The 13,724-nt window shown below is 47.3% G+C and overlaps 1 protein-coding gene across 1 annotated transcript; it reads right to left on the bottom strand.

Moving 5' to 3' along the window:
* Nucleotides 1–239: 239 nt before the first annotated feature.
* On the bottom strand, nucleotides 240–13,396 carry LOC148064822 (myosin-14-like). The gene is made up of 42 exons (XM_087810170.1): nucleotides 13,232–13,396; nucleotides 13,003–13,173; nucleotides 11,409–11,565; nucleotides 11,057–11,084; nucleotides 10,821–10,926; nucleotides 10,718–10,756; nucleotides 9,124–9,216; nucleotides 8,989–9,052; nucleotides 8,822–8,920; nucleotides 8,612–8,755; nucleotides 8,441–8,536; nucleotides 7,948–8,066; nucleotides 7,620–7,772; nucleotides 7,348–7,521; nucleotides 7,097–7,270; nucleotides 6,906–7,020; nucleotides 6,649–6,842; nucleotides 6,450–6,571; nucleotides 6,316–6,385; nucleotides 6,093–6,253; nucleotides 5,887–5,995; nucleotides 5,663–5,794; nucleotides 5,400–5,606; nucleotides 5,194–5,331; nucleotides 5,013–5,136; nucleotides 4,781–4,952; nucleotides 4,497–4,709; nucleotides 4,253–4,397; nucleotides 3,898–4,104; nucleotides 3,729–3,833; nucleotides 3,497–3,649; nucleotides 3,182–3,430; nucleotides 2,892–3,104; nucleotides 2,610–2,822; nucleotides 2,384–2,545; nucleotides 2,158–2,286; nucleotides 1,980–2,068; nucleotides 1,797–1,920; nucleotides 1,489–1,697; nucleotides 1,316–1,424; nucleotides 940–1,112; nucleotides 240–791 (listed from the first exon to the last, which is right to left on the bottom strand). The coding sequence occupies exons 1-42, from the start codon at nucleotides 13,394–13,396 to the stop codon at nucleotides 575–577; spliced, it is 6,036 nt and encodes a 2,011-aa protein (XP_087666296.1). The 3' UTR covers nucleotides 240–574.
* Nucleotides 13,397–13,724: the final 328 nt, after the last annotated feature.

Here is a 13,724-nt window from a genome sequence, read left to right as displayed (position 1 = left end):
TTAACTCTTCTTTAATCTGAGTTCCCTTATATTCATTAATGTTGGCTTAATCTATTTATTAATTTTAATAAATAGATTTAACCGTTTCTCGTCATCAAGTTGATGAACCCGAGAGCGAAGTCTCCCTCTTGTGGTTGAAGCTGGGAACAGCATGACTGTCATTTCTACGGTTCCATCTTCCTCTTCTTCTTTTTCTTCTTCTGATATGAGTCGTAAAATGAAGGAGTGACGAAGTGTGGTCTCGACTACAGTTTAATTCAAACAAACACGTGACGTATCATTCCTCCAAAAATAAAAGTTGTCATATGTTTAGGAGACAAGACACACACACATTTATATATATATATATATATATATATATAAATATCCTGAATTATTTCTAATTAAATTAACCTTGGGTCAGATTAGGACCGTTTACTAACCAGTGTATTTATTAAGATGATTTCATTCATGTCACAAGTATTTTGCTGGAGGAAACACGAGTAAATAATGTGTCACGAACAATCAAAACAAACTCAAAGAACACGTTTTACTTTCAAACAAACTCATGGACTCAGTGCCGCGTCAAGATGTTCTACTCGTCGTCGTCGTAGCTGTCGTCAAGGTCGTCATGGTCATCGGGTAGAGGGGAAGGGGAAGGGGAGCGACGCATGTCCTCCTGTAGTTCCACAGAGTTCTCCACGGTGGCGCTTCTCCTAGCGATGCTGCCGCTCAGACTCAGACCCCTGAAGCTGCTGACGGCGCCGCCGCCACTGCTCCGAGCACTGACCAGCCCTGAATCCCCACCACGTCTGCAAAAGAAGTCGAGCTAAAACTCTCCGAAGCTAAAGTTATCATTGGACCTCAAGACATTCAAGCCTGACATGCTACCACGGAGGTCTAAGTCAACTCAGAAACAGCTCTTCCTGCTCACACAGAGAACTAGACGTGCAGGTTTACCTGAGTTTTCCCCGCAGGGACGTCACCTCTCTGTTCAGAGCTTCGTTGGCTTCGCTCGCCTCCTCCAGCTCTCGCTGCAGCTTCCTTCGGCTGGCTGTCAGTCTCTGGGACTCCTCCTCCACTTCCTCCAGCTGATGCTTCAGCTGCTTCAGGCGCAAGTTTCCCTTCTCCGCCTGCAGGAAGAGCAGAACGAAACCAGTCTTGGTCTTGTGAATGTCTTGTGAGCCCCTTAAGAGGAACTGGAGAGAGTAGTTCTTGTTTTTCTTCAAAGTTATGGAAGCATTATGTCTTCGAAACAACCTGTTGGACCTCACAAGTCTGAAAGACCTGACCGCATGTGTCTTCTATTTTTGTGACTCTATTTCTTCTTCTTCACCTGGTCCTTGTACTGCTGTGCCTGCTTTCTCTCATCCTCCATCTGCAGGCTCAGCTCCTTCAGCTTCTTCTCCTTCAGCTTTAGGCCCTTGGTCACATTCTGACGTTCTCTGCACACAAACATACCTGTTCATGTAACCCTTGGTAAGGCCCACTGGGAAAGTGAATGCTCACCGGCTCTCCACCTCCACCTGCTCCTCCGCCTCCCTCAGCTTGACCTCCAGGGCAGAGATAGAGGATTTGAGTTTAGAGCGACCCTGACCCTCCAGTTCCTGAAGCTTGGATTTCAGGTCCCGGTTCTGTCGCTCCAGCTGCTGCCTGGATCCCTCCAGACCCTGACTGGATGAGCGCTCAGCAACCAAATCTGCTCCGAGCTGCTCCACCTGAAACCAGGAGTTTGAAATGGGTAAGTGGACCGGCTTTCCTGGTGACATACTTTGGCCTTGTCACTTAAAACAACTCCCAAGCATTCCCCAACATACCAGCTGCTGGCTCTTCCTCAGTCGATCATTGAGTAACTCAACGTTGGCTTGTTCCTCCTCTAGTTCGTCCTCCAGTTGACCGATCTTTGCATCCAGTCGCCGTTTTTCATCGGAATTCATGAACCTGGGGGAAGAACCCAGAATGAGGACGGAAGAGGCAAAGAAAACCGTCGAGGCACTAACTTCCCAGAGGCGTTATTGGTCAGTTCCTCCGCCAACTCGTCTCTTTCTAACTCCGCCTGTTTTCGGCCTCGCTCAGTCGCCACAAGCACCTGCATGAACAAAGGATTGAGATCTTTTTAGTACCCCAGTGGCTTCAGAGCCATCACTCATGTCATGTGTCTCTTGGAAAGCATCTAACCTCATGCAGCTGGACTATCTGAGCCTCCAGTGCTTTTGATTTCCGCTCAGACTCTCTGACAGCAGTGACGCCTTCTTTCTGGGCAGCTCGAGAGTCCTCAAGATCCCTCTGAAGGTCTTTGACTTGACCCTGTGGAAGTAGAGCGAAATGAAGAACAGTGGTTGGTCGTGGTCAATAGACAAGGAAGTCAAGTCAGACCCAAGGAGAACTTCAGATATCTACTCACTTGGATCTTGCGCAGTTGCTTGACTGCTTCCTCACGACCCCTGCCAGTGGCATCCAATTGCTCCTCCAAGTCCTTCAGTTCTCCTTCCAGCTTCTTTTTGGTAGCAGATGCTTGACCTCGCTGCTTCTTCTCCTCCTCCAGTTCCGACTCCAGCTCACGCACCTTACCATGAAAAGAATCTTATCTTAGCTGACTTTGAGGTGTCACGGTCAATATCAGTCTTTACCTGCTTGATCAACATCTTCCTCTTTCCCTCTCCCAGCTCATCCCGACCCTGCAGCTCTCGCTCCTGCTGTGCTTTGAGGGCCTGATTGTTGACCTCGAGCCGCAGCTTGGCATCCTCAGCTGCCTGCAGCTCATCCTCCAGCTCCTCCATCTGTGCCCTCATTTCCTCTACCAGGGCCTCCAGCCCACGCTTTGCCTTCTCAAGGTCATGGACCTGGAAAAAGGATCAACACACAGATTGATGTCCCTCTCACCCCACTGGTGAAAAACGATTGTTTCTTACGTTCTTCCCCACATCATCTTTAGAACAGATGAGATCTTCCATCTCCAACCGGAGCAGCTTCACCATTTTCTCCGTCTCCTCCAGAGCATCCTGGTTCTCCTCCAGCGCTCGGCTCAAAGCCAGCACTCGGGTGTCTTTCTCTCTGGCCTCTGCCTCTGCTCGGTCTCGCTCCTCGGCAAACTTGCAGGACACAGCTCGCTCTTCAGACAGCAGCTGAAGATGCAATGTGTGAGATTACATCCTGATATCTACTGGAGACTAGCAGCAGGTTTTGGAGTTGGGGTTCTAACCTGGTCGAACTTGCGTTGTTTCTTCTCCAGGTTGGACACAAGTTGTCTCTGAGCATCAAGCTCCATCAGAACGTCCTCCAGCTCCTGCTGCAGTCGCACTCGACTCTTGTCTGCTTTGTCCAGTGCCGTTGCCTTCTCTTCAAATTCACAGTTCATTGCCTCCAGGTCCCGCTGAAGTCGCTTCTTAGTTTCCTCCACCATCTCCAGAGTTACGGACGTGTCGTCCAACTTCTTCTTGTAGTCGACGACCTGAGAGAGGGAACGTCAGTAAAGTCAGCTGAGCTCCTAACTGTGGACCTTAGGCGTCCAACTGACCTGTGTGTTGAGACCAGACAGTTGTCTCTCCATAGCTCGCTTGACCTCATTCTCCTCATCCAGCTGCTCCATCAGACAGAGTCGCTCGTCCTCCAGCTGCCGCAGTCGACCCGACACCTGGAGCTTCTGACGGGTCTCCTCATTCAGCAGCTCCTGCAAAGGCAAATGTACCAGGAACCTCTGATTACAGACCAAAAGTATGATTCAAGACTTGATGGTCATAAAGACTCACCTGAGTGTCCTGCAGTTGTGCACTCAGACTTGACACATCTTTGCCCAACTTGATATTTCTGCCTTCCACGTCGTTCAGAAGACCAGTGACGCTGTCTAACTCTATCTGTGGACACACATATGTTGCCATTATATGGTAGGTTTTGTCGCCTCTACAGTTAAAAACTCACATTCATTTTGGAGACTCGCTCGCTCAGTTCAGTTCTCTGTCGCTCGCTCTCATTGAAACGGGAGTGCAAGTCATTGAGTTGACCTTCCACCTTCTTCTTTTTGTGTTCCACATCCTGTTTGGCACTTGCTAGAGATCGCAAGTCTGCGTTTGAATCGGACAACTCCTTCTCCAGAGCTTGTTTGGCTTTCTCAAGACCTGCACGGACCTAGAACCACAAAACACACCTTTCAAGTCGTTTGTTGGTAATCGCATGTTTTTCATAATCATGCATTTGTTGGTGATCGTACATTTGCCCGGGAACGTTAAGCGTCAGTAGATTACATGTACTGATATATGATGTCATCAACACATACCCTCTTAGATGCCTCCAGTTGTTCCATGAGCTCTTCCACAGCCTGACTATGTTTCTGACGCAGCTCCTGGACTTGAGTCTCGTGACTCCGCGCCTCTTCCTCCATGACTTTCTTCAACATCGCCACTTCCTGTTCACGTTTGGCTCTGCCATACCAAAACAGTTCTCAGTTGCAGTAGAAGAAGCGACACTCACACTCAACTACAATCCCCAAACTTGCAGTACAACTCCTATTGTGTACAAACCGTAGCTCCTGTTGGACGGCGGTGGTGTCCAGACTGTCCTCCAGCTCAGACCTAAGGGCGTTCAGCTCCTCACCCAGGTCCCGCCGTGCCACTTCGACTTTTGACCTGGCCACTCGCTCGGCATCTAGATCCTCCTGCAGTTCCGACAGCAACATCTCCAACTCGTGGATCTTTTTCACAGCTGCCCCCCGCTGGTTGCTCTCCTGCTCTAGTCTGGTAAGAGACATTGAGAGATGTTCAAACATTGTTTTATCCTCATTAGATTTCTGTCTCCACAGTCTCACCGTGCCATAGTGGCCTGCAGCTCGTCTTCCTTGCTTGCGAGTTGAGCTCGCAGTTCGGCCAGTTGAGATTGAAGGTCGGCATTCTGGTCCTGAAGGTCACTTAGCTCTGCCTCCACCTTTCTTTTGGCCTTCTCCACATCTTGACGAGCCTTCTCCTCCTTCTTCATACGAACTGGACAACAAACGCTATAATGGATCACTATTACACAACCCAGTTCAACTGAGGACTCACCCTCCAGGTCGGATATCATGGACTCGTGCTTGGCCTTCAGCTTGGTCAGGTTCTTGGACTTCTCCTCCTCTTCTGAAAGGTTAGAGTTGAGGTCGGCCATGCGCTCCTCAAGAAGCTGCCGCTCCTGAACACAGTAAAGAGAGTTTAGAGAAGCTCTGGACTTATTCAAGTACTCTTCTACCTTTTGGAGTTTGTTGTTCTGATCCTCCATCAACAGCACATCCTCCTCTAGCTTCTTCACCTTCGACTCCACACCGGCTTTCTCCAGGTGGAGCTTTTGACGAGCATCTTCTTCTGCAGTGAGTTGAGACTCCAGTGACTGACAAGGATCATTCAGAACAGGAAGGTAAAACAATATGATCATGATGTCAAACATTCTTTTATCACCTGAAGCTGCTGCTCCATCTCCCTCCTCTCCTGCTGTAGGACACTGCTCCTGTCCTCCTCCTCCTCCAGCCGCGCCTCCATCTCGTGTAGGACTTCCTCCAGCTCTGTCTTCTTGGCCTCCAGTCGCACCCTCATCTCCTCAGCCTCGGTGTACAGCTCGGTCTCCGCTTGCAGCTTGGACTCCAGCTGAGCTCGATCAGCCAGCAACTGCACACAAACCGACATCAAAGTCCAGCGGGATCTATTGTAAGCTTTCAACTCACCTGCGTGTGTTTCTGAGTGACTTCCTTCAGGTCTGCTTCACTCTTAGCAGCCACTTCCTTCGCTGATTTCAGCTCCTCATCCTTCTGGCCCATCTCCTCTTCCTGCCTGGTAACTTGGAGCAGTGGCTTCACCTGGATGATGTTTATAAAGAAGGACCAACAAGAAGATGTTTGTGATGTGGAGGCACCATGTGGTAAAAGTACATCTGTGTGTGCTAGTGTACTTTGGTAAATAGCCTCCACCACTGCCAGTTTCTCAGCCTCAGGTAACAAGCGCAGTTCCTCTGAATCACCTTCATGGCAGTGAGCTGCTGCTGACGCTTGTTGAACGCCCTGAAACAAAACACTTCTGGTCACATGTACAACACGGGCCGCTCCACATTCGTATTAAAACTTTATGAATCTGAGTCCGACCAGGTCAACGACTCACTTGCGGGCCAGAAACCCTCTAGCCTGGGCCTGGAAGGAGATGATGACCACTGTGAGTTTAATGTCGCGCTCCTCCTCCAACTGAGCCAGAACTCCAGTCCTGAAGAACATCTTACTCTGACCGATGCGAAACAGGTTTGGGTCCAAGTCTAGGTGCTTCACCTGTCGAGGTAAACGTTCTCAGAGAACATTCCAGAACAAGAGCACTGCTAACATCTGCTCACCATCAAGCAGCATGCTTGCTTCCCATCCATGAATCCTTTTGGGATCGAGTTTGCTGCCAGAATCTCATACCTACATGCAAAAAATAAGTGATGGGTGAATGAAGAGTTGTTAGAAGCATTGAAGATCACCTCACCTCTGTCGGAACTCTTGGAAAACTATACGGTTTGGAAATCCCTGTCTGCAGATCCGAATTCCTTCCAGTACTCCATTGCACCTCAGCTGCTCCAGCACCAGGTTGGCGTCCATCTTCCCAGCCTGGAGGGGGATGAGAGTGTCATCACCATTTGCCAGTTTGTCATATCATTGTTATTTCATTGATTAAAGGACTTTACCCTCTTCTCGTGGTTGGGGATGATGCAGCGTACAAAGTTGGGCTGTGTGTTGTGCAGCGTTGTCATGAGCTTGCCCAGCGACTCCTTGTACAACTGACCCACAGTCCTGAACATCCCCTTCTTGGACTTAGTGGATGTTTGAACTGAGCTTTCTGACATCTTGGTGATGGTTTCTAGACCCACGACTCGATCCGCTGTGTCAGAATCACAACACTTCAGACACCAGGAGGCCTGAGAGACTCGGTGTGTTAACTGACCATCCTTCCAGAGATCCTGGATGAAATTGCTGGACGAGTTGTTGAGCAGTGCTGTGACGTTGTCATTCAAGGGGTCCATGTTCTTGGTCAGCCAGTTGGCTGCGTTATAATCAACCTGTAAGCAGAAGCAGAAGTTAAACAAAGGCATGTGTAAGACCATGACAATCATAAAGGCAGAAGGATTTTGTGACCTTTCCCGCGTAGTGCAAGACGGTGAACATCAGCTTGTCCTTGTGCTGTTTGGGTTTATTGAACTTGACGTGTCCCGCGTGTGTGTTGAACAATTTCTCCACAAAGGAAACATCTGTGGCTTTGGGAAACCAACACTCTTCATCCAGCAGAGCCAAGATACCAGGAGGGTTGTTCTGATCAGGACCAGGGAACAGAGCACGAAAGTTAGACACATGCCAACACACGTTAAAGAGGTGGTTTTGGTTCTGACCGGCCGCTCAATGAGCTCGATGCAAGGCTGCAGGTCCAGACCAAAGTCGATGAAGCTCCACTCGATGCCCTCGCGCTTGTACTCCTCCTGCTCCAGGATGAACATGGTGTGGTTGAAGAGCTGCTGCAGACGCTCGTTGGTGTAGTTGATGCAGAGTTGTTCGAAGGAGTTGTCCTGAGCAGGAGAAAGACAAACATCCACATCGGGTTTTCAGTTTTTCTGAACCACGACAGATTTACTAACACACAGTGGTTCTCCTGACTCTGAGTCACCTCAAAGATTTCAAAGCCAGCGATGTCCAGGATTCCCAGGAAGGATGAGGACTGTCGTTTGCTCTTGTCCAGAGTCTTGTTGACCCGGGCCAGGATCCAACGGAACAAACGCTCATACATGGCCTTGGCTAGGGCCTCAACAGCAAAGTCCGCCTGTGGGAGGCAAAGCACAGCCTCAGACATATAACAAGGTTAAGGAAGGTAGTGCATTAAGATTATTTTACATTGAAGACTTAAATCGACGCACAATGAGACATTTATTGGTATTAAATGGTCAAATGTCAGCGGTGCCAGTTTACTGCAAATTCCACATGAGTGAGTTTCTCACCTGCTGCTTGGTCTGGGCCTTTTGCACCACTTCTCGGCCCACTTTGATCCTGGGAGTCAGGAAGGCTCGAGTGAAGTCTGTGACGTTAATGCCTTGAAGGTGACAAACCTTCTGGGCGGCTAGGAGCAGAGGAAGACATAGTTAGCTTGTTTATCGGGTGTATGATCCCTGGTTGGATCTAGGAAGTTCTGGGAATGACTCAAACAAGAGACTAAGCCAAGAAAAGTTCCTGCTGTCCAGGGGTACTCAAAGCAACTTCTTCTATCCTAAGATAGGAGGCAGTGCGAAATTCACTGGTGTTCTCACCCAAACTTCAAATTAATGAAAAGAACCATTTGCATCTAGAGACAGAATGTAAGAATCATGCGGTAGACTTCAAAATGTGGCTTTTTTTTCTCAAGAAAATAATCCAGTATCTCATTGATCTTCTAGGAAGCCTGTCTTTTCCCCAAATCTGAAATACCAACAGAAATTTTGAACAGGATGAGAGTACCGGTGTTGTCTGGCATGGTAGCCTGCTCGTTGTTCCTCTCCTTCTCAAACTTGATGTTTCCTAGCTGGAGGACGGTGGACACAACCTTAAACATCCCTGCATAAGAACAAACAATTGATTGTCCAGAACTCAAAACATAGGCCTAATCTTCAGGACATCTGCGACACAGACCCAGTCGCTCTTCTTCTGTAAAGCCCATGATCTCCATCGCCTCCAGAGTCTCCACAAACAGCTCGTCGTCCTCCTGCCCCGGTACTTCCACATGACCCGCCATCAGGAACCGATAGCCGCTGAAATCCTCCAGCAGGAGCTCCTCTGGAAACATAGAATAATTGGTGGCTCTTCATGGACAGCCTGCCCACCAAGGAGACCAAAGTGCACCTCTCATTTTGTCTTTGGCACCAGCCACCATGTAGTAGAAGATGTGGAATGCTCTCTCTGTGTTAGCCTGGCGGATGCAGCGTGACTTCTCCAACAGATCTGATTCAGAAAGTTAAGCAAGATTCTGGTGGCATCAGCAGGAGGGTCAACCCTCGATAGAAGGATACAGGTGTCGATGTTCGCCCCGACCATGAACCCCGTCACATCGAAGTTGAGCTTGATGAACTTCCCCTGAGGATAGACAAGATGGGGTGACTAACGTGACAACCAATTGTAGAGGTAAAATATTGTGTGGAACCTACAAATCGAGAAGAGTTATCGTTCTTGATAGTCTTGGCATTCCCAAAGGCTTCCAAGATGGGATTAGCCTGAAGAAGCTGCTTCTCTAGCTCCCCCTGCAGGTGAGGCCAAAGCACATTTGTATCGATGCTCAATTTATCCTGAGCTTCACGGAGACTCCCCTTGTATTCCTCAATACTTACACATGACACAAGAATGTTTCTCCAACACTAAACTGTTCCTCTAATAATTGACTGTTCAGTAAAGTGATAGTTCACTTGTCTTCGTGTTCATCTTTATCCAAAAATTTGCACTTAATAACATCCAAATACCTGGTGTTCATCTCTAACATCCATTTGGCAATGAAAGGTCAACACAAGTAATTATTCAGAGTCTGTACATTTTATGTGCGTTTGTAAAAAGTAAAAAGCTAAAGTTACAAGTATCACCATTTTGGGTGAACTCACCCTTTTTACAGTTGGCTATTCCCTAAACTCTAGACTGTTCCCTCAACTCTAGACTTTTTCTTCAAAACTAGACTGTTCCCTCAACACAAGACTGTTTACTCAACACAAGACTATTCCCTCAACACTAGACTGTTCCCTCAACACAAGACTTTTTGTTCAAAACTAGACTGTTCCCTCAACACAAGACTGTTTACTCAACACAAGACTATTCCCTCAACACTAGACTGTTCCCTCAACACAATACTGTTCCCTCAACTCTAGACTGTTCCCTCAACTCTAGACTGTTCCCTCAACTCTAGACTGTTCCCTCAAAACTAGACTGTTCCCTCAAAACTAGACTGTTCCCTCGACACTAGACTGTTCCCTCAACACAAGACTTTTCCCTCAACTCTAGACTGTTCCCTCAACACTAGACTGTTCCCTCAACACAAAACTGTTCCCTCAACTCTAGACTGATCCCTCAACTATAGAATGTTTCCTCAACTTTAGACTCTTCCCTTAACACAAACTGTTCCCTCAACACAAGACTGATCCCTCAACTCTAGATTGTTCCCTCCACACTAGACTGTTCCCTCAACACAAGACTGATCCCTCAACTCTAGACTGTTCCCTCCACACTAGACTGTTCCCTCAACACAAGACTGATCCCCCAACTCTAGACTGTACCCTCAACTCATGACTGTACCCTCAACTCATGACTGTTCCCTTCACACTAGACGGTTCCCTCGACACTAGACTGTTCCTTCAATACAAGACTGTTCCCTCAACACTAGACTGTTCCTTTAACTCAAGACTCTTCCCTCAACTCTAGTCTGTACCTTGAATACAAGACTGTTCCCTCAACACTAGACTGTTCCCTCAACACAAGACTGTTCCCTTAACTCTTGACTGATCCCTCAACTCTATACTGTTCCCTCAACACTAGACTGTTCCCTCTACTCTACACTCTCCCTTAACATTAACCGTTCCTTCAACACTAGACTGTCCCCTCATCTCTAGACCGTTCCCTCAACACTATCCTGTTCCTCTTACAATATACTGTGTCCTTGACGTCAGACTGTTCCCTAAACACTGACACAAAGATGAGTTCAGATAGAAAAGAATCCGAATAAATCAAAATAAATCAAACTCTACGGAGCGTCGTTCTCACAAAGGCCAAGGATCCTGGTTGTTGTGGCTGCTGCTGCTGCTGTGGAGAAACAACACAATACGAGAAGTTTATTGATACACACTGATGTGTAGGTCACCATGGCAACCAAATAACTCACATCTTTTTTCCCCTTGTGAGAGGAGGCGACCATGGCCAGGTACTGGATCACCTTCTTCGTGTTCTCCGTCTTCCCGGCTCCAGACTCCCCTCTAGTGTTGAAACATGGACATGCAACAAACACAATCGTCGATGCTGTCACTCAAACAACATCCTGATGGTTCTTGTTGTTCAGGACCTTCCTCTCTTCCCCCCTCCCTGGAAGTGTGTGTGCAGACTCACGTGCAGAGGATGGACTGATCCTCGCGATCTGTCAAAGAGAGAGATGAAGGCGTAATTCACTGGAACTGACCAAACATGAGCACACGTTGGTTCTGGGAGATTAACCATCGTTTGCGGCTTCTAAGAATAGACGCCGTCTCCTCTAATCTCTCCTCAGCTCCTTGTAGGGCCTTTTTTCTGCTCAGTGGAAGTTTAACGTGAGGTCAGAGGTCACCCAGTGAGTGACACATCTAGAGTGCTCGGCGGCGCCGGGACACCTGTAGGCGCCGGAGAAGCCGAGATGATGTTCTAGGACTCCATGATGGAACCTGTAGCAGGGACAGTTCTGGGGGCGACCCCTAGAGCGGCTCACCCTGCATCATGTTGCGGTAGGCGTTGTCGGTGATGGAGTAGATGTGCGGCGGGACCTCGTGGCGCTTCTTGCCCTTGTACATCTCGATGATCTTCTCCGAGTAGATGGGCAGCATCTTGTAAGGGTTGACCACCACGCAGAAGAGTCCCGAGTACGTCTGGAGACACAAGTGAGCCACGTTAGCATCACAACACAAACCTCTGGTCCAGTACACGGTTTCTAAGACATGACATGTAAAGTGTGTTTGTTCAGAGTTGTTGTGTTGATCTTAGAGCTGTGTCTTTCTCTTTGTGTATATGTGTGTTCTGGTGTTTGTTTTGGTTCGGTGGTTGGTGTGCATGTACTTTTCAAGATGATGATGATGATGATGATGTGATGATGTGATGATGATGATGATGATGATGTGATGATGTGATGATGATGATGATGATGATGATGATGATGTGATGATGTGATGATGATGATGATGATGATGATGATGATGATGATGTGATGATGTGATGATGATGATGATGATGATGATGATGATGATGTGATGATGATGATGATGATGTGATGATGTGATGATGTGATGATGTGATGATGATGATGATGATGATGATGATGATGTGATGATGATGATGATGATGATGATGATGATGATGATGATGATGATGATGATGATGATGATGATGTGATGATGAGGAAGGTGATAGCAACGATTAAAATAATGACGATGAAGAAGAAAAGACAATGATGATGATACTGATGAAGATGATGATAAAGATGATGGTTATAATGATGATTATTAAATTAATTGGAGGATGAAGGTGGTGAAGAAGATGATGATGATGATGAAAATTAAGAAGAAAATGATGATTTTGATGAAGATGAAGATAATGTTGAAGATGACAATGATAAGGATGATGATGATGAAGAGGATTAAGAAGATGATGAAGACGATTAAGAGGATGATGAAGATGATGATGATGAATATGATGAAGAAGATGATGAAGATGACGATGATGAAGATGATGAAGGTGAAGATGATGAAGATTAGTACGACAATGTTAAAGATGATGATGATGATGATGAAGATGATGATGATGAAGAATAAGATGACAATGTTAAAGATGATGATGATGATGATGATGATGATGATGATGAAGTTTAAGATGACAATGATGAAGATAATAGTAATGACGATTAAGATGACAATGTTAAATATGAGGATGAAGATGAAGATGAAGATGAAGATGAAGATGATGAAGATGACAACGTTAAAGATGATGAAGATGATGAAGATGATGATGATGATGGTGATGATGAAGACAAAGATGAAATTGTTAAATATGATGAAGATGATGATGAAGATGACAATGTTAAATATGAAGAAGATGGTGATTTGATAGATGAATATGTTAATGGTGAAGATGACAATGATGATGATGATGATGAAGATGAAGATGTTAAAGATACTACACGAGTGTTTCCACTCGTCCAGTGCAAAAGGTTCTAAGACAGAGCCTGAGGTTCCGGTCCATATAAGAGCGGCTTGTGCTGACATGATGAAGTGAAGACAAACACTCGTCTACGATGCTCAGAAGGTTCTCACGTAGATGAGGCTGGAGAAGTATCTCTCCTTCAGGTTGTGCAGAACCGACGCCTCGTTGAGGAACGTCAGCGCCGCCATGTCCTCCGTCTTGCTGAACTTGGGCGGGTTCATCCTCTGGATGTCCTCCTTGTTCACGGTCTTCTTGCGACCGTTGGACAGCTCCACCAGCACCTGCGGCAGAAGACGGAACCACCTCAAACCACGCGACCTTGAGGGTTCGCCCTCTTACCTCCTCGCCCTTGTCCTCCTTCAGGCTGGCCGCCTCGAACCCATCGCTCTCCGACGGGATCCAGACCATCTTCTTGCCCATCCAGTCGGCTTGAGCCACGCCGCTGTTGCGGAAGTCGTTCTCCAGGAAGAGGTACTTGCCGTCGTCTGCCGCCGGGTCGGCCATCTTGGATATCTGGGATTGGCGGAGAAGATCTGGCTCGTCGATGACCTCTGGGACGTTGACCTCTGACCTGCGCTGGACCGCTGGCCTGTGGAGGGAGCAAGAGTCGTCAGATACAGATAGTAACATGCGACTTCTAGCCACCAGATGGCAGCAGTCATTACGACAAGATCCTGCGAGATCATTGTGATGACTGAGGACGAGAGGATACAGGGACTCCAGCAGCTTTCAAAGCTGATTTTTGGACATCTTTTTGTTTCAAAACAAATTAAAGAAGTTACAACCTGTTGCTAAATAGATGCTCTACACCGAGTCCCTGACATAAGACTGA

The sequence above is a fragment of the Callionymus lyra genome, chromosome 15 (assembly GCF_982586985.1).
Source record: "Callionymus lyra chromosome 15, fCalLyr1.hap1.1, whole genome shotgun sequence".
Classification (NCBI taxonomy): Eukaryota; Metazoa; Chordata; class Actinopteri; order Syngnathiformes; family Callionymidae; genus Callionymus; species Callionymus lyra.
Note: the sequence above shows the minus strand (reverse complement) of the source record. Positions and strands in the feature narration are given on the sequence as shown.